The sequence below is a fragment of the Syngnathoides biaculeatus genome, chromosome 8 (genome assembly GCF_019802595.1).
Source record: "Syngnathoides biaculeatus isolate LvHL_M chromosome 8, ASM1980259v1, whole genome shotgun sequence".
Lineage (NCBI taxonomy): Eukaryota > Metazoa > Chordata > Actinopteri > Syngnathiformes > Syngnathidae > Syngnathoides > Syngnathoides biaculeatus.
The window spans coordinates 24370538-24391687 of record NC_084647.1 but is presented as its reverse complement, the minus strand read 5'-3'; the positions used below and the strand labels follow the sequence as shown (position 1 = coordinate 24391687).

The following is a 21150-nucleotide window of genomic DNA, read 5'->3' as shown; positions in this document are numbered from 1 at the left end:
TACAGAAATACACCTCAGCTCTTTATTGAGGCTCCTCATGACTAAGTTATAAAACTGTTAGACAGGCAAAGGTTGAGCCGACAAGTAGACAAAGGTTTGCGGGTATGTAACAGCGACAGGCAGTCAGAATATGATAACAATTACAGCAAGATTGTCAATCTATGTACAAAATATGATCCCTGAACAGTTACACTGCTTTTACACAACGCTCATTGTTTTGGTGTCCCTGATATAGATGGACAGTGTCACTCTCTCTCTCTCTCTCTCTCTCTCTCTACCCCCATCTATTCTGTCATCACTGTCTCACAGGCTAACAATCACATATTCTCTCACACATTACACACGTCTCTACAACGCACACAGAAAACAGTACACAGTCTCTCTGATACCTTGAATTGAATACCTCTCTCTCTCTCACACACACACACACACTCATACCCGTCTTGCGACACACGCACACAAGACAAACGTGTTTAGTTGAGTTCTGGACAAAATGATCCAAAAGGACGCATGCGGTCATGGGACAAAGCTAAAGTAGAAATGACGTTGCACACACACGGATAAAAGCTCGCTCAATCAATTAAGTGCGCTACTCCACTCTTACTTCCACAACCACCAAGGTGCAACGTTCATAAATTAGAAATTATTTTAAAAAACACGCACACAGAACTAGGAAATAAGAGCTGTAAAACATGCACAGGCTCCAAATTTTTCAAATGTAAACAACAAGAACAGAAAGGTAATATACACCCGTTTCACACGCAGGGGGCGAATAACAGTTTTGCTGCATAGAAAGTAATCCTGTAAGAGCTCACACACGAGAAAGTCTCTTCACATTTGTCACGAGAAGTCAGCAGCGCAACCTCGCCGGGGCTCCCGTGAGGCTTGTAAACATGGCGTTTAGAGATGAGCAACAAGGGCCTTGAAAAAGAAAGTTGGCACACTGCAGACAGTGTTTGCGTTTGGATCCCAGTCTTTAAAAGACTTTCCCGACAGGAAATTATTATCTAGTTACCATCAGTTATTTCTAAGATTTGACAGTCATAGGTCATTTGACGGGCCACACAAAGAGCAACAAATGGCATCTTTGCATCACCTGCAACGTGTGGCGATGGGGTTTCCTGTGTTGGCTGGGACTATGGCAGCTCACTTCCTGTTCTGCAGCGCCAGTAATGTCCTTGTTGAATGTCACCGTTTCGTTCTGCGGTCACACATGTAGGCACTTTCTCAGCCAGCCGCATTAATTTTTTCTCTTTTTTTCTTTTCTTTTTTGTTTTTTTTGTTTTTTTGGATACGACCGCTTAGGTTCCCCTCTTTTTCTACTCCAGTTTTCACATGGATCATCTTTCAGATGAGTGAGTGAGTGAGTGAGTGACTGGTTGACTTTATTGTGGGGCCAGTTCAATCTTGCTTTAGTTTGAAAGGGGCTCTCAGGGAGTTGGAGTCAAAGCCACAGCTCCTTCCATCATGGCTGGACCCCCTGTGTTCCCCACCTCCTGACCTAGTCTTTCCTTCGCCATGGTGGCAAGCTGATCCAGACTGGCTTCCTCTTCCTCCATCTTCACAACCTCTTCGGCCTTTAAGGCAGACAGGGTGTCGGCGGCGCTCGCCTGGGCGTAGGTGCCCACGCTGGCGTGGCTGAGGCCGTGCACCTTCTTCAGGTGCTTCTCCAGGGTGGCGTAGACTGTGAAAGGCACGGCGCACAGCTGGCACAAAAAGGGCGCCTTGGCTCCCTGGGCGCCGTGCGTCTTCATGTGCCGCGTCAGCTTGGAACTCTGAGCGCAGGCGTAGCTGCAGAGGCCGCAACGGTATGGCCGCTCACCAGTGTGGCTGCGGCGGTGCACCGTCAGGTTGCTGCTGTTGCGGAACTGCTTGCCGCAGTACTCGCAGGCCTCGTCCTTCTTTTTCTTGGCGGCTGAGCCGGACATCACGTTGGTGCTTCCTCCGCCGGTGTTCCTACGCTCGTTGTCTCTCTGCCACTCCTGCACCGCCTCGCTAACTTTGGGCGAGCTAAAGTCGATGATCTCGGGCTGTTCGCTGATCTCGGGCCGCTTGGGCGTACAGTTCCCGCTCGCAATGCCGCTCTCGCCGCTGCCGCCTGTCTCGCCACTCTCCAGGGATCCCTCGGAGGGGCTGGCGCAGGGGGAGTTGTGCCGCGGCTCCCCCTGAGTCTCAACCTCCTCCTCACCAGTGTCCCGCTGGGTCTGGTAGAGCCTCAGCACGTCTCTGTCTGGAGGTCTGACCTGCGAGGGGAGCATCATCAGGCTTGAAGCGATGGTGGGGTGCTTGGGCATGGTCATGTCCAATTCTGAGGGGCCTTGTGCTCTCACATCCATCATAGCCTTCCCTGGCTGTATTTGAAACCTCCCCCTGGTGGACTCAATCAGCATCATGTCTGCTGAGTCGTAGCCGCTCCCTGCAGCCTCCCGGTGGTGGCTCCTGATGTGCCGGGCCAGCTGACCGCTCTGGGAGAAGGCCTGGCCGCACACTCCGCAGTGGTACGGCCTCTCGCAGGCGTGAGTCCGGCGGTGGGCGGAGAGGGCGCGCAGGGACTGGAAGCTGTGGTTGCACAGCTCGCAGTGGAAGTCGTTCTGTAGGATTCCTGTTTGAGGAAAAGGTGACGCCGCAGGCGGGGAGGAGGACGGGGATGGCGCCAGCCCTCCTGGCGAGCCGACGACAGGGATGTTGTTGTTATTGACATTGTTGGTGCCCACAGCGAGCTCCCTCAGCCGCTCAGAGAAGTTTAGAGCCTGTAGGTTGTTGGGGTGCAGGGCGGCAGCCGTCGGGCGGGTGCGAGCTAGGCGCAGGGTGGAGGGCTGGAAGGCAGAAGCGAGCGCTTGGCTCAAGCGGCGAGGGTCTAACGTGGCCGCGACATGTTTGTTCTCTTTCAAGCCGCATCTCACTCGGACGTCGTCGTCGTCCTCCAAGTAGATGCTGAAGGAGTGCGTGTGCTGGGCGTGCTGCAGCAGGGCCCAGGCTGAGGGCAACACACTCTCACACTGCTGGCAGGTGAAGTAAGAGGGCTCCTCGGACCCTGGGGAAAACAGGAACAGAACACCTAGTTTAGTGATGCACGCACAGGTCACAAGTGAGCGGAAGCTCATCCGATCTGACTCGGGCAAGAGGCGAGGTACCCCCTAGCCCCCTTTTGATGGGCCAGTCCCATCTCATGGAAATGAGCCACCCCCTCGAAGCGGCGAGTGCTGTGAAGCTCAGTCTCAAAAGAGAGTGCGGTCCGGTTGACAACTTAGCAACTTCAGACCCTTTTGCAACAACTACGTTTCCAAAAAGTGACAAAAGTGGAAATATATGTTGTTACTTCAGACATCATTTAGTAGTTCAATTAAAAAGAAATGCGCGCATAAGTGAAACTCATGATAAAAAATAATTGATGTTTTTTTTTATTTGGCATTCCAATTTATTGACATGGTGAATACAAGAGCCCATTAAATGTAATAATCAAAATACAATTATGAACTAAAAGAACAATTGTTTAGCAAATTTATGTAGAAATGTACTTTTTTTTTTTTTAATTGAGGTACAGTAACTTCTCGCTTATCACGTAGATTTAATTTCAGAGCCCTTCCTGCAATCAATGAAAAGTACCAAACACATATTTTTTTTAAATTATACATATTTTAATTTTGTATGAACCTCGTCAGACTCTAATCTTAAGAATCATATTAACTTCCAGAATTCCGTTATAAACATATTCTATCCTCCCTATTAATGAACAGTATCAGTACATTTCATTCCTTGTTATACATTTTAATGAATTTTTCTCTATTTTCTTCCCCAAAAATGACAGCATACACTAAAACTACTGCGATATGGCAAATTATGCGCAATTTGAAGAACAATCTGCAGTATGTGAACCACAATTTAGCAAGGAGATACTGACAGAAATTCTCCACATTTATATTTCCATATTCTTAAATCATTGATATGCATCTTTAGTGTGCAGATCATGACATGACAACAATAAAGTACTGCAACATTCGTGGTAGATTCTGGTACGTGCAATACGCGGGGCTGCATTTCTGAGTGGGTGTCCTTGATGCTCCCCCCACGCCCAAAAAATTCAATGCAACACGAAATGGTTTTCGATATCTATCAATCTATTTCTATTGCTGGCATTTATATGGGAATGTGCGCCTCCTTGTGGAGTTGCCCTCACTAGATGTGATGCAGATGATGCGGAGGGGGAGGGGGTCATTTTTAGGGAATGATGGGAAATGTAGTTATCTACTGTAAACATCAGGAGGAAAAAGTCAAAATGATCAGGTGTGCAATGACAAAATAAAAGTAAAGAGGGAGGAGGAGAAATGAGCAAAGGATGCAGTATGAAGACAGTTTTTCTCAGAACTAAAGTAAATTTCATGGATGAGGAGCGGTTCCGACGAGAAATTGGTGATCAAAATCGCTGCTAACTATCCATGAAAGAATACAGTTAATTTCCCAAAATGTACCGTATTTGGTTTTAAGAATGTAAATACAGTACCGTTACGTGTCCCTGATTGATTGGTGGCACTGACCAGAAAAATTAAAAAAGAAAAAAGAGAGAGAGAGACAGACGACACGATGGCGTCACCCGTCGACGTCGAAGAGCGGACGCTGGGCCGAGCGGAGGCGTGTTGCTTGGTGCATCTTGCGGATATTTTTATACGTGGATAGCTTTGTCTCCTAAGCGAGAAGCCACTTTCCAATTAAGCTGCAAATTGCTAATTAGCAGAACGTGGAAAACCAATGCTTTATGCAAATGAGCCACTGACTCACCCTGCTCGACAAATGAGGCCTTTTCTGCATTAATCAACACCGAGAGACGATCTCCGAATTGAGGAAGTGGTGGGGGGAGTGGGGGGGGGGTGAAAGTGTTCTATTTTTCCTTTTTCTTTCTTTCGGAGAGGTTCAAAGCCGACTGCTATAAGCCTCTTTCATGTTTCCTCAAGTCAAATCCTTCTGTATTTTACTGGAGGGGAGGAGGAGAGATGAAAAAGAGAGCAACTCTTCCTCCGTTTCTTTCCCCCCTCTTTTCTGCCTGTGTGGTGTTCATGTCCTTTAACCAAGCCCGAGGAGGGAGCCAGCAAAAGTTGGGATGGCAAAAAAAAAAAATATATATATATATATATAAATATATAGAGAGGGTGAAAGCAGGAAAAGAGAGATAGGTAGGTCAGGGCTCAGGAGATAGAAAAAGAAAATGAGATAAAAAGATTATAAAGTAGCGCAAGGGAGGGGAGGACACCGTGAAAATATGTCACCCCTTTGGATTGTACTTGAGACCCATCCTCCAAGCCCTCCGCCCTCAAATCCATCCCTGAGGGGGCGGCAGCGAAGGGTGGGAGGGTGCTTGGGTTCCGTGGTGGCTTTTGTCTTGTGGTCCCGCAGTGAAACACAATACCCAGCTTTTGCACCCCCCCCCTCCACCACCACCACCATCCTTCTTTCTCTCTCTCTCTTTCTCTCTCTCTCGCTCTCTGGGTTTTTTGTGTGTGTGTGTGTGTGCGTAAGGATTCCCATTTGGCCCGGGGTAGCACTTGAATATTAAGCAGAAGCAATAACTACTAATTAAAAATGCAGATTGGCTGGGAGCACTAACGAGCAGCAGGCTGAATCTCGTCTCCCCGGGGAGGCCGAGACGGAGAGGGGAGGCGAGAAATTGAAAGAGGGCGAAGCGAAAGTGTGCTGAAGATGGAGGAGGAGGAGGAGGGGTGGCGGTGAAGATGAATTAAAAAAAAAAAACAAACAAGGAGAATAAATAAAAAGGAACGAGACAGATGCACATGGCTCTTCAGTAATCCATCCGCACTAACCCCCCCCTCCCCATGTCTTTCTTGGATGCAGAAAAAAGAAAGAAGAGATATGTCTGCATGCGGGATAACCGCTCTCTCACTTTCACTCACAAGAGCTCGGCCGTCCCACATTGGCCGACCCGTCCGTTATTATCATGGTGTCATTTTACTGATGTCGGTAAACCCCAAATTTATAAAAGTCCTGTGAAAAACTCTACTTTTGTTGTTGTTTTTTTTTTTTTTTTTTTGGGGGGGGTAACCATTTCTTCCAATGACATTCATTAGAGAAAGAGTTTGTTCAAAGTTTAATTTTCGGCTTACGTATTTCTGGGCAGTACAGTTGTGCCTTGACATACAAGTTCACTTTGGTCAATGGTCACACTCAACCCACTCGGATCGGCAACCAATTTTTCAGATTGAAATTGTTCTAGCCTCCCAATTAAAAACAGCAGCGAAAATTTAATGCGTAATCGATATAACCATCCACAATTAGATGCAATGGAAATAAACCATTTTTGCCATATTTTGCTTCAGTTTAATGGACATTGTTGTTCTCCTTTGTTGTGAGCACCGTGGCCACATGGGGGCAGTTTATGTAAACAATCACGAAGTAACGACAGCTGCTAAGAACCCCCCCAAAAAAGCCAGTATTGTATATATTGTAAGTCTACATGTGCTGCTGTGCAATTTGTGTTCAAATATCAGTCGCTACATCGGTGCCTTTTGTAAGCCCGTCAGGGCCGTTTTATATTCTTTGGTAGCATTAAGCTAAACAGACTTGTCTAAAGCAAAACTATGTGGTAGTTTTAAATACACCACGCGTGACTCTTTTTGTTTTATGTTTACCAACAGTTGGGATATCCCAAAAACTGGATTTGGTTACAAACTGAAAATACATAGGAGTCCACTGTATTTACAAGTATTACATCTATGCTTATGTATGTTCACATATAAAATAAACTACATATAAGTGTCTTTGGACCCCCCCAAAATGTACTAAATAAATATTATTATTATAATTCAAATATTGGAGAAGCTGGTGAATTTTTATAGCTTAAGTGAATCTTGAAAGACGAGAATGTGCCAAAAATAGTAATTAACAGTGTTGGTTAAATGACTTAAAAACATGTCATTAACAATATTAATAATTATTCACCATTTAAATTTTGGATCATCAGTAATATCCCTTCTAGTTTTGATGTAACAATATTTTGCAACCCTTTAAACAATCCCTGTAAGTTTTGACATGCACCTAGAAGATTTTAATCCATCCTATGCATGTATTAATACCTCATAACGCATCATTTCATAGATAAATAAATACTAGCTGGAAATTTGGGCAGCGTATGAATCATTTTGGTCTTGACTACACGAGCCAATAAAACTGTACTGTGAGGAGGCAGTAATTACACATCACAATCATTTAATACTGTAATGTTTTCCGTTTTCTGTTCCCCATCGCGACAAAAGTGACAAAGACAATCATTTTCGGCCATGACATTGTTACTGCTCTCACTATTTCTCTCTAAAACAACAAATGTGACGACCTATAAGACGTGTGCACATTACTTAATATATAATTTATGTACTATTCCGAGGTGTACGCTGCTCCGGTTGACGAGTGTGAAAAAAACAACGATAACAAAACTGAGACGTTGTAGCTGGACGGAAATAGTGCACGCAGCTCAACCCCCACCACCCCCCCGCCCTCCCGAGAGTTGCACAAAGGAAGGAACTACTGCTAACGCGCGTGTGTGTGCGCACGACACTGTGGAGGTTTCGACATGTGCGCCAGGGACGCCCGCGTAGCTGCTGCGAGATGCTGTGTCCGTTTGACACTTGACGGAACCACAGACCTCCCCCAAGGCCCAAACACTCGACATGAAGACACGTCGATTTCCTGTTGCGGTTACATTCCTACGTACTCACAACTCGATGATGAAAAATGAAAGCGGCTCCTTAAAACGTGTTCTTTGGGATGTTGGATGTTGAATCTAATTGTGAGCGCAGATCTGGATTAAACTTGTTTTGTCAGGAAGACGACCCAGCATGTTGCAAACGTGGGATGCAAAGAGTAAGTAACAAAATCTTTAAAAAAAAAACGCATCTCAAATGGCCCGGCAGCCAACGCAAGTCGGCCAGTATCGGAGTAATTCGCTCAAACTTTCTCGCCCTCATCCAAAATGTTGCAGCAGGCGTTTAATAATAGACACGGGAAGACCAGAGAGTGGCGCGTTACAATAGTCGAGGTCAGACATAACAAATACATCGAGTATGATTGCTGCATGGGCGATGGCTTCGTATCTCAGCAATGTTGTGGAGTTGGGGGGAAAAAAAAAAAAAAAAAAAAAAAAAGAGTTTTGTTAATATTCTTAATGTGGGTTTGATAGAAGGATGTACCACACACACATAGTATAAGCGTTGAGTTGTTATTTTGGTCTTTTACAGAAGGACGACAGCTTCCTGTATTTGTCCTACAGACTGCGCATATTTCACAGAGGTAATTTTGACACCTTCAGGTACACTAAAGTGGCTAAAAATGGGTCAATCCCCCACCCCGGAGCCCCCACCACCCACCAACCTCTAGTCCATCCCCATTACTCCAGCCATCAGCCAAACATCAGTCGGCTAAACCCCTTGCTGATGTTGGGATAGCGAAGGAAACGTTGCGTAACCAAGAACAGTTCGGTTGTATTTAACAATCCTTAAAAAGCCTTTTTGACAGCAATCATTTTGTGGAAAGTCACTGGACAAGTTGATGCTTTTCACCATAAGAGTTTTCTAATTACAGTAATGTGGAACAATCTCTTTCAGCAGTTTCCCTTTAATTAGCCTTAGCTCGGAAACCAATTATCAAACCTGTTTGAAATTCGTATCAATGTTCTTCCAATCAGACCGGAAAAACAATACACGCAAAAACTTCCTCAGAAAACCTACACCCAAAGTAATTTGGAACACAAGTGTTTACGAAGAGGCTTATAATGGTGTTATAAACGGTCGGTGAGCTTTTAATAAGCCATTATAGACGACGGCGTTAATCACCGGGCTCACTATTTGGCAGCTCCGACACGCTGCCGCAATTAAAGTCGGCCGTTCTGTTCACGCTCAACATCTGATGGCTCACTATTTGGAAAGCACGCAACACAGCGATGTACTTCGTCACAATCAATATTTATCTCTTAATGTGACAAAAACATGGAAGCAAGTGGATGTAAAATACAAATGATCACCAGATGCAAATTATGACAAATTAATGTGTAAAAATGATTACAGATGGATTTGTGGAGGTCAATCAATCAAGGGATGGAAAAATTTGGACATGTGTGAGGTCAAATTGGAAATATTTGATTGGTTAAAAAAAAAAATAATAATAATAATAAAAAAATGACAAAATAAAGAAAACAGTGTGTCGCAAATTCATGCAGTTTTATGGAACAGCTACCAGGAATTTGTTTTTAAATGAGTTCAAACATAAAAGCAGATATTTCCTTTTTTTTTTTTTTTTTTGCAAATTTGTACAATTGAATTTATTTCTGGTCTCAGCTATCAATTTTTACTTGGGGGATTGATTGTATTGTATATGAATTAAGAAATTGAGCGTGTTATTTTGAAAAAAAAAAAAAAAAAAACTTTGAAAGTAGACTTTGATAGCATTTCATCAAAAAAAAAAATCCAAAATGTTCTGATAACTACAAAAACCAGTTTGTGAATAGTGATAATAATAATAATAAAATCCTTGCCTCTTATTTTACGGCCACTTTTGAGTACAATTGTACGAATATCAGCAATGGGATGATGACAAATCACAGGAGTGTACGTGATAAATACATGATGACGCACGTTAAATATGTTTGGGCTCCATCGTTTGAATTGGAGCCATTCCGGTCCCGATTCAGGATCCTCATTTCGATTCCAGTTACAAATGAGTCTCCATTCATTTTTTTTTTTTTTTTTTTTTTAAATGGGGGCTAGGTTAAAAAAAAGTATGTGGTTTAAATAAAGAATTCACAAGAATCCAAATTACAAACATCCACTTTTTTTTTTTCTCCAACACATTTGACTCAATGTTCTTTATAAAAAGTGTCAATATCAAACCTATGAAGAAACACAATGGACTTAATATTCATTCATTATTCTTTCAGCTAAAAGTTACATATAGCATTGTTAAAGCAGATTTTAGGACGGTTTTATCACATCAAATGCTTTACATGTGCAAGTTTTAACTAACACGAGAAGTACCCAAATGACAGCAGTGAGTTTTTTTTTTTTTTTTTTTAAACAGGCGAAATCCACTGGTTTGCATCAACAATTTATCCAATAGGTCATGTAATATGTACGCTATTTTGACAATGTGATGATAAATCCTCTCTCATTTAATGGTGTTTTGAGAAGATTTTTAATTCATTTTTAATAATTTTTAATTTTCAGGGACGCTGACATTTTCACGAGTAACATGACCTACGTGCGTGGATGTGACGTGTACCGTGCCGCAACAAAGGCTCGATTACATGGGACACTTTTTATGCCCAGCACTGATGTCTCGTATTGATCCTCATCTGATGAAGAAATAGCAGTATTGGTTGATGGAGAAGACAGAGCAATACTTCCGTACAGATTTGAACCTGTGGCTGTAATTCATGTAGAATATTCGGATAGTTCTTCAGGCGGAATGACGCGGAGTCTGATTACTGCGAGGCCTACGCGCGGGACATAAGTGCGTAAAAAAAGGCCCCCGGAGCTTCGGGCCAGCAGTCGTTGATGGTTCTTCGGACGGGAATGGCGCAGAGTCTGACGAGCGAGCTCCGGCGGCAGGCCGCGAGCCGAGCTTCCAGGCAGTGGAGGCTGTTAGCTCAACGCTACGGTGACGTTTTAGCTCAATGTTGATCTTTTTATTTTTATTTTTTCATGTCATCAGCGCTTACGTTGCTTTGAAGACTGAAACAAACGCCAAAAATCATCAGTGCAAAAGCGAGCGTCTACCTTGTTAGCTTAAATGTCTACGTATTTTACTCACTTGACTGAAGTTCCACGTGGCCTAGGCTGAGGCTCGGAGCGAAAGGGAGCACAAAAGATGGTGAAATCCTCCTTTCCGCAATCTCATCTTATTCCGAGCGTTGGACTGATGCGACTCATTTAAACATAATTGGGATTTTTTTATCGCCATCGGGCAGAAGCATATATTCGTGCGTGCTCTTTGTTGGTGTTCGCCACATCTTCAGGGTTGGTGGATTGTGGGAATCAAAACTAGGAACTGAAATTCATAAATGAGAACGATTTTCCTGGAGAACTGGAATGTTTGTCCCCTTTCTACTCAGTTCTGGATGCTCAACTCTCGGCTCATGACTTGACGCAGTAAACTGGCACTTGTGGGTTAAAAAGTTTTACATTGTAGTTGTTTGGTTTTGCAGAGTTGGGAAACGCAACGTCAGACAACGATGTGAGCGGCAGTCAGCTTCAGACGATGACGACTTTTGGGGCTTATCACTGATCAGCCAGTTTAAAAAAAAAACAATAACTGATCCTGATCACAAGATGGAGCAATGAGTCTATTGAAATGACCCATTTACTGGATATACTTGTGCACTTTATTGTTCAAAAAATATATAAGTAAGTTTCTTTCGGCTTGTCCCGTTAGGGGTCGACCCAGCGTGACATCTCAGATGAATTCTCATATTTGTTTGGCACAGTTTTTACACCGGATGCCCTTCCTGACGCAAGGCCCGATTGGGATACAAACTCACGACCTCTGGTTTAGCAAACCAACGCTCTAACCACGGAGCTATGTGGCCTCCGATTGTTCAGAAAAATATACACTTACAATAAATGTATCAGAAGATGTGAAAGATTCATTAAAAATAAAGTCGGTTTTGGATTCAGATACATTGTGCATGAAGGTGATGCGGAAATGTCTTTGTCGGACAATTATGACGTAGAAACCGGTTGGGCGGCCAGCAAAAACATCCCAATTATCATCTGATCCAATCAGGCCGATAAAATCGTTGTAAAATGTAGTCAGCTAGAAGGCAGGGGTCTCTCTTTTTTTAATTTTTGTCTAAATGGCGCTCGTCGACTTTAGCGTCTGCGCGCGATACACCAGCTGAAGATGACAGCAGGCGTCGTATTATCCCAGGGGTCGGAGCATGTTTACCTGGCCACCTCAGAGACTAGCAGGAATAGGGTTGGTGGCGAATGGGGAGCGGCCATGGAGCTCAGGTGCTCAGCGTGGTCGTGGGGGGGGGGGGTGGGTAGTCCCCCTGGGAACCCTCGGAAAGCCTCCTGACGCTACTGCTTTCTGCGCAATTAGCCTTTGCATCACTAACTCGCCAAGGCCTGCTAGTGGCAACGGCTAGCTAATGAGCTGGACTCGTGAACTGGGGGGTTGGATAGGAAAGTATGGGGGTGGGGGGGACACAACGATAATAAAAACAGCCTGGCTAATTAGCAAGCTGCCTTTTTCTTTTCTTCCTAGGACTCACCTGCTTTGCCGGGCTCCACCTTCACCTTCACGTCAAGCTCCGCCCCCCACACTCGGTCCCCGGACGCCCCCTCCTCCCTCCTCAGCTCGATGAAGCCCGGTCCGAGCGCGGCGACGGCGGTTCTGACAGAGGCGGGGACGGCGGCGCAATGCTGTTGCAGGGCCTGGCGGGCAGGCGAGGGGGGCGCGGCCCGGGCGTCGGAGCCTTGGTTTCGGGGGAGACAGCCGCCCTGTTTGTGCTGGATGAAGGCCAGGATGTGCGCCAGGGGGAAGGCCCGGCTGCACTGGCCGCAGGTCAGGAGGTCGCCGTCGCCGCCCCCGTCGGGGGCCAGGATGTGTGGGGCCGCTAGGTGGTCCTGTGGCAGGCAGACGCTTGCGTCCACCGTGTCAGGAGATTCTAAGAAACCAGGAAGTACATTTATAAAGTTAGACTGTTGAATTTTAATCATTTCAAAGAGTGAAATATTAAAATAAATGAAAAACAAAATCTATATAATAACATTTTATTATATTGTCATGTAGATGTTTCCTCAAATTGAGATTTTTTTTTTTTCCACGATTTGATACTGATGGTCAGTCCCTACGTAAGTCTGATAATCACTGTACATTGTTTTTTATAATTTTACACCTATTAACCAAACTACAGTGTTCAAAATACCAAAAACCAAACAATGTCGAAGTACAATTTAGTACAAATACGACATACAATTTTTAATAAGTATGACAGCAACAACATTTGTGTGGTACATTTACATAATTTCTCAAATGGAATTAACTTTTAATTTACAAGGAAAGAAATGTTCTAAAATAATTAATTAATAATCCATTGTTAAACAGTTGTAAAAAATACGTGTATAAACTATTTTAAAAATATTTTAATACAAAATTGTAAACATTTTCATAACCCATTTACTGCAATATAATTAAAGAAATTACTATTAAATATAATTCAATAAATGCCGTGAGAAGTACATGAGTATACATTTGAGTGTCGGTATGTAAATTGTATCATTACATTTTTAACTTTTTTTTTTGTCATTGACAGTAAATGTCACCACCCAAGTACTTGACGGCGAGCACGTTATGTGCAGCATGTCGTGCGGGCGGTGACGCGAGTACGTGAAGTACTTTGATGAGCCTTTTCCAGTTGACTTTGTGCGTTTACCGCATTTCATCTAGCTGCCATTTGATCACTTCCGCTCATATTTATTTTATTTTGCTTCCATCTTTTTCCATCATTGTTACGGTATTTACATGCTCTGTACAGCGTCCTGGAGTGCCCAGAAAGGTGCCTGTATACAATTATAACTCACTGCAGTTTAAATTGGACTCTCGTAATCAAGAAATGCAGCAAGAAATTTTGGGGGATAACGACTCCACGGACTGATGATATAATTATGTCCAAAATACCGTTTTTCAGTACATCAGCACCTTTTATGAGATTAAGTTGAAACGTCATCACTGTAAAAACCCAAATATCTTGCTCTTCTGGTTCTTGAGTTGTATTTTCCTTTTGAGAGATAATTTTAGATACAAGGAAGCCAGCCTAATAAAGATTCATGTACTCCCGCTGGGTACATCCGCAAGCACACCCATCCATTTTCTTAGCCGCTAATCCTCACAAGGGTGAGGGGAGCGCTGGAGCCCACCTGCGCAATCTTAATGGGATCCGATAGAGGAGCATCCTGACTTTTGTTTGACATGAGGATTATTATAATTGGCAAAGCGGAATTGTAATCGATCGCATTAGCTTGCGCAGGTGTTTTGACAGATTTGAAATAGTGCCTCGACGGCAGGTTGGGAAAATAATGAATGGCTGCTAGTTCAGCAGCTGTCGCAAGCGTTCAACAGCATTGCGTCTCATTTTCAAGCGCTCGTGTCAGTCAAAAAGCGGCGGCGCAATGAGGCCAAACTGCTCACAGGCCACTGACCACTTCCTTCAAGCGACCCAGAACTGATCGGCTCGCTCACAAGCGGGGGTGGCGTGGGGTGGGGGGGGGGCGGAGCATCCATCACCTCATTCACCTCAAACAACGTATGACATCCTCTCATGCAAAGGTGGGGAACCTTTTTTTGAAAAAATGGGATGTTTTTGAGGGCGGACGGTGAGCATTTGTGTCTTTCGTATTTTTAGGGGATTTCCTTAGAATTATTTGAAATCCTCCAATGGGCCCAGTTCAGCCGACAAGTGCGATTTCAAGTCACATAGTGGGTATAAAAAGTCTACACACCCCTTTTCAAATGCCAGGTTTTGGTGATGTAGTAAAATGGGACCAAGACACATAATTTCAACACTTTTTCAAATTGGACAACTCTGTTATAAAAAAAAAAACTGAAATAATGACAAGTAACAAATGTGTTAAATGGTGTTGCACAAGTGTACACACCCTGATAACTGGGGCTGTGTTCCGAATTAACACGTTCACATTCAAAGTCATTAGCACAGACCTGCTACCATTTAAAATGACCCCGGTTGACCCCAAAACTTTTGTTTTGGAAAGTAACATTGTGCAAAATCATTACGATGCACCTGCCGCCATTTAAAGCGCTTTTTGAATGAGTCCAAATAAAGTTCAGATGTTCTACTACATGAGTTTTATTCTGAACACAGACACATCTCCTGGATATGCAAATATCAGTTGTTTATTTTTGACAATCGTTCTTGAAAACATTTTTTTAATCCTCCTTTTGGTATCATAAAACCTGGCTTTCGAAAAGAGGTGTGTAGACTTTTTGTATCCACTAAATTTGCGCCTGAAGACTTACACCGCAGTATTTCTCAACAGGAAGCGGAATGCAATAAAAGTGGGGAGAGGAAAAAAAAATGACCGAAGGTGTAAGATAAGAGCTGCCCGGCCTGCCTTCCTACGTACGTGTGTGTGTGTGTGTGGTGTGTGTGTGTGTGTGTGTGTGTGTGTGTGTGTGTGTGTTTGAAGCTCACAAATGTGACATGTGACCTCATACCTGACACATGTGGTTAGAGCAAGAAGCAAGAACTTTGAAACCAGGCCAGAAGAGTGTCAGTAAGTGAAGCAATCGGACAGAAACTACTTGAAGGGAGCTGTGGGCTCACTAAAAAGTGAATTTTAGGCATGTTTTTGCTCAAATGAAATGGAAATAACATCAACAGGTTTTGATGGAATCTGTAAATAACTAATTGCCTTTGGAACAACCTCCTCAATGTCTCGGTGTGACGTCAACGCCAGAAGTGGGACCAAATTTACCGCTTGGAAGCTGGGAAAAAAAGCTGCCCGCCGTGGAGCGGAATCCCACCCACCTCCAAAATGACCACTTTTTTTTTTATTCTATCCATCCATCCATTTTCTCGATCCTCACTAAGGTCCCAGTTGTGCTGAAGCCTATCCCAACTAACTGTGGGTAAGATGCGGGGTACACCCTGAACCGGTCGCCAGCCAATGGCAGAAAATGGGGGGGGGGGGGGACCCAACAACAACAAAAAAATTACTGAATTTCTAATCACCACTCACTTTCTTTGTTCTCATATTCCATTACACAACAGCGAGCACTCCAGAATTAAGTTCAATTGCTAATTTAGTATGTTGGAAAATAAAGTTTATTAGAACATTTTAAATTAAAATGGGGGGGCGACCCCAACAGAAGGTGCCACATGTCCTTGTCAAGCCAAGCATGCTGTTGCGCTTGGAGGATCTTGAACCTTGGCTATAGCATGTCAAAATTACATTAAAAAATGAATTACCTTACAAAAAATAATTTATTATGCAGTCATTGATTGAAATGGTACAAGCGATTGTGCATAATAAAGTACCCAAACTCTGCACATCAAATGCGCGGTCTACGAGCCCCAGGACCGTACAAAAAGTCTTTAATCCATCAAAAAAATTAAATGTCTGGGTAACGTTGTCGTCTAACAGTACACACATGACGGCAGGTGCTCCCTGTGTTTACGCCTGTTCGTACCCGGTCGAGTCCAACCAGTCCGTGGTTACGTGACGCCACTGACCAAATAAAAACTTAATGAAAGGCAACACCTGCGTTACGTCATAATCCAAAACTTTTTGAAAAGCGAGCGATGTAACTAACCCCTAACCCTGTGAATGTAGGCGGAAACTCATCACTTACTGTATCTCACCCAATGCTCCTTGCGAGGAGGCATTACAGTGACGGATTCCAACAAAACAAGCCTACACAAATTTTGCAAACATTTTCACTCCTTCTTGTCTAATAAAAAAAAAAAATGAAGTTTTTAATTTGGGTGCAAGCAGGTTTTGGACCGAAGTTTTAATGGGCCAAGATCTATTAAAGACCATCAGAAAATAAGCCTAAAATAAACACTGAGCTGTTTAAGGAGGTGTGAGAGAGGGGGCTTGTGATAACATGAAAAATAATGTTTTTAATATATATAAACAATTACATAAAACAGTGCAATACTGGACTGCCTCCTTTGTATCAAAATTAGAACAGAACCTTGATTTCAACAAAGGATTTAACTAAAACGTACCTTTTCTCTAATTGTATCTCCATATCGAAAAAAAGTCTGAAATTGTTGCAGCTTAACGGCGCTTTGGGATGGTCGTTGGAAAATACAATGGTAGATTTAGCCAAGCATGTGATATTTACTAGGAAATTAGTCTCACTATCAAAGAATTACAGCATGAAAGAAAAAGACAGAAGCGAGCATTAAAGGCACGGCAAGCGTCCTGTAGTAGCATGTTTTCGAGCACCTCACAGAGGACATAGAAACAGTCCCCTAAGAAAAGAAGAGCAACGTTTTGGGAGGCCTCACTGGGTCTTAATGGCTCCATTTGGATCCAGATCGCCACACGTATAGAAAAACAAATAAACCCTCAGAGGAGTGTTGCTCTTCAAATATATTTTTATTAAGACGCTTTGACCATCGCAGGTCTTCCTCGACACAAAAGATGTGGACTTGGGTTTGTCCTGTTGCTCAACACCGGTCACGGGCACACCTCAGCGCCTGGACCGGGGCCAACCGAGCGGGAGCACAGGACAGGACAGGTACAGACAGTACAGTGCGGAGCTTCATCTCGCCACTTGTTACTCAAAAATGTCACCTTTCCTGTTTCTGAGCTGAGGCCGTTTGTGCAGACTTGCAAGGCGCGGCCACACACGCGCGCGCGCGCACACTTGAGTCAGGTAGACTGTGGTCACACACACACACGCGCGCACGGACTAGTTTTGGCATGTTCGGTTTTTTTTTAATAGTTTTTTATTTTCAAATTTTTAATCAAATTTGTGCTTTTCTTTTCTTTTTTTTTTTTTTAAAAAGCATTATTACACATTTTCAGGTAAGGTGCGAAATAAGTAACCGAAACTTCGTAGGAACTACTAGGATTATAAACGGATGGTGAAATACTGTATGGTCGTCGTGCTGTTGAGCGGAGACTCCATCAAAGAGAGAGAATGACAACAAACGGAGTGACGCCGACACAGGGCGCATCATTTCATTGAGAGACGATGAAATATTGAACAGAAGCGAAGCCCGACATATTGGCTAATCAACACCCCCCCCCCCCCCCCCCGAGAACGTGCCCCGCTCGGTTCTCACCGTGAATTGCACTCAGGTGCTGCGGTCTGCTGCCAAGTTTGCGTCTGGACATCGCGTCGACGCCTGCGCGCTGCTTCCCTTCCTCAAAAAAAACTACAACAACAAAATAAAAAAAAAAAAGAAAGACGGTGGTTGAGTCCAGGTGCTCGCTGAGTGATAAGACGGAGTGGCCTCCTGGCGCGCGTGCCTGCCGTGTACTCCCCTCGCGTGGACTGGACCGACAAGGCTGCGTTCAAGTTCACGCCGTCTTCTTCCTCTCGTTCACGCAGCCGGCGAGCGGAGGGCAAGAAGGGGGCGTGTCCGTGACACAAAGCCACGCCCACAAAGCCACGCGGGCCTTGTTACGTACGTGGGTTCTCGCTTTACGACGGGCGGTCAGTCAGGGCGACGGAACGCGGTAGAAAAAGTGCAGTACTTCACGACCACGTGACAGGCAGGAAGTAGAAGATGCTGTAACTTACGTGAAACTTGTGGCGGGTCCCTAAGTACTCAGACGCTGTACCAGAAAGTAGTCACCTTCGCCAACACAGTAGCTTGGCTCATAATAATAAACAAAAATATGTGTTCCCAATTGTTGTAAATATATGGTAGATGTATACTAAACATTTGAGTTTTTGCACATTGTTAGACTAATTGCGTATTTGCCCAACTCATTCCTCATTTACTATGGCAATAAAACGTTCTTGGTAAATATTATCACGATACAATACTGTCACAACATATTTTTTCTGCTTTATTTCTTTTTAAATTTCACAGTTATCATAGCTGCAAAAGTTGAATCAAGGACTGCTTGTTGAATTTGTTTCTTTTCTGATACCTTTCAAATATCCATCCATCCATCCATTATCTGAGTCACTTATCCTCACAAGGGTCACGGGGAGTGCTGGAGCCTATCCCAGCTGTCAACGGGCAGGAGGCAGGGTACACCCTGAACTTGTTGCCAACCAATCGCAGGGCACATTGAGACAAACACCCGCACTCACAATCACACCTTGGGGCAATTTAGAGTGTCCAATTAATGTTGCATGTTTTTGGGATGTGGGAGGAAACCGGAGTGCTCGGAGAAAACCCACACAGGCACAGGGAGAACATGGAAACTCCACACAGGCGGGGCCGGGATTGAACCCGGGACCTCAGAACTGTGAGGCCAATGCTTTACCAGCTGCTCCACCGTGCCGCCACCTTCAAATATGAGTTGGGCAATTCAGCTTTCAGGCTAACGATATGTTTCTCCTGTTTGTTGACATCAGTGATACGAACAAAGCCGTAAACACTGTGGGTATCATCCCTGACAGCGACACTATTGAGAATCAGACCGAATATTTGTTTTTTTAGAAAAAAGGAAGCAATCTGAGGGTGGCCGGCTGTATGCAAACGTGTCCGTTGATCTACGACGGCAACATAGAGTAATCGGAATTCCTACGAATGCGTAATAGTCTATCATTAACCTACACCGGCGCAGTCGTTAGGTCATCATTACAGTAAATTCTTTATGTGGGGAAAAACATCTAGGTCATAAGTAGGAAACATTAAAAACATAGTAGAGCAGTAATTGAGTGGCATTTTGTGCTGCAGTGACTATAAAACTGCTATGTAAAGTCGTTCACTGTGTGCCGTTTGAAGCCTCAAAATGGTGAACGTAAACCGAGGAACCCCAGCTTTGATACTTTTAGGCTGGGCGCAAGGACTTGATTGAGCCCATTTAGTTTCGTGTTTCAGAGGAACTGCTTTTGGACCCCGCAGGTGTCTCAACAAGACTGACATTCACTTCTGCTTTTTGCATCACTCAAAATAAATAAAAATGCCCTTCCTTGTTTTAGTTGTATTTGGTTCAAATATATTTAAAAAAAAAATAATATATATATATATATATATATATATACATATACAAACTTTATTGTTCCTAACTCCCCCAAAAGATTCATTTCCACCTAATATTCATGCACTTGTGAGTGGTTTCTTGACCTTTTACAAATTTTGGAATATGACAACACAAGTGTTTCCTGTTTTTGTTTTTTTTTTATGGTCCAAACAAGTTTGGGTGGGCACCCAAATCCACTGACCCAAATTTAGTTTAGTCTGGATGGGAGAAAACAAATAACTTTAACAAAGAAAAAAATAATAATATCACTGTATGCATTTGTAGCCATCCTTCCATTTTCTTTGCTGTTTATCTCCACTCGAGTCTTGGCTGAAAATATTGACTTTTTGGCATTGCTGCGGTTGTTATTCATTCATTCGTTCATCTTCCGTACAGCTTATCCTCACTCTTGTCGGAGACGTGCTCGAATCAATTTCAACTGACTCGCTGCGAGACCCGTGAAAAAACCCACAGAGACGCAGTGGGTACGCGTAAACGCCACACAGCCGAGAACGGATTTGAACTCCGGTCCTAAGAACTGTGGGGCGGACATGGTAACCAGTCACCCACTGAAGTTTTTACGTATAATCAAATTTCAACCAAAATTCTGAAAGAAATTAGGCATCTAAAGCAGTGATTCTCAACCAGTGTGCAATGGGAATTTTTTTTTTTTTTTGATTACATACTTGTTCACAAAGCTACTTACAAGAAAAAATATCTATGTGCATTTGGTCATTTATGCTCGTGAGGCATACAGAACAAAGAAAGACTCTATTAGATGGCAGGAGGTACATAATGTAAAGACTTGTTTGTTCGTTGGTGTGCAGTAACATTTTTCAATCTTAAAATATGTACTTTGCATCCATAAAGGTTGTGAATCATTGCTCTAAAATCACACACACTTTAGATTAGTAACCAAGAGATCTCACTCTACTTTATGAAGGGTTAACGTTACAAAATGGGCTTTTCTCTCTCTTTTTTTTTTTTTTTTTTTTTAACCTTACACCAGAAGAAGCTGCAGCCGCTTGTAGGTGTAAGCATACACACAAAAAGTGAAATGAAGCAGACTCGCATTAGTCCGACGCAAGTGTCTCCACAAAATGGAGGGAATGGCTTTTCATCATCAGTAGCAGAAGTGGAAGTAGAAGTTTGTATAAATGTATAATTAATTGTATTTAATTTAATTAATTAATTTATTTTATTTTTGTATTTATTTGTATAATTGTATTGTATAAATATCTTTTCATTTTGCTACAGTGTAGTCAGTGAACAGCTTGTATGGTTGGAACTTTACCACGTGTCCCCTAAAATAACTTAATATACAATTCATTGTCTTAACTGCCGGCAGTAAAAGTCATATGACTCAACAATGTTACACGGTCAGGTGTGAACGGGGAGCATTAAAATTAAAATTTTGTGTTATCGCTCTTGCGCACTCTCATACTGATTAATGGGCGGTTAGTATGGCAAACAA

At 43.3% G+C, this 21150-nt stretch overlaps 1 protein-coding gene and 1 long non-coding RNA gene across 2 annotated transcripts; one reads left to right on the top strand and one right to left on the bottom strand.

Moving 5' to 3' along the window:
• Nucleotides 1-8: 8 nt before the first annotated feature.
• Nucleotides 9-18122, bottom strand: znf296 (zinc finger protein 296). The gene is made up of 3 exons (XM_061826710.1): nucleotides 17816-18122; nucleotides 12269-12664; nucleotides 9-3034 (listed from the first exon to the last, which is right to left on the bottom strand). Exons 1-3 carry the CDS (start codon nucleotides 17865-17867, stop codon nucleotides 1431-1433), a joined length of 2052 nt encoding a protein of 683 aa, XP_061682694.1. The 5' UTR covers nucleotides 17868-18122; the 3' UTR covers nucleotides 9-1430.
• LOC133504467 (uncharacterized) lies at nucleotides 7584-12399 on the top strand. The gene is made up of 3 exons (XR_009795964.1): nucleotides 7584-7866; nucleotides 8241-8292; nucleotides 12262-12399. It is a non-coding gene; the product is annotated as an uncharacterized LOC133504467 (long non-coding RNA).
• Nucleotides 18123-21150: the final 3028 nt, after the last annotated feature.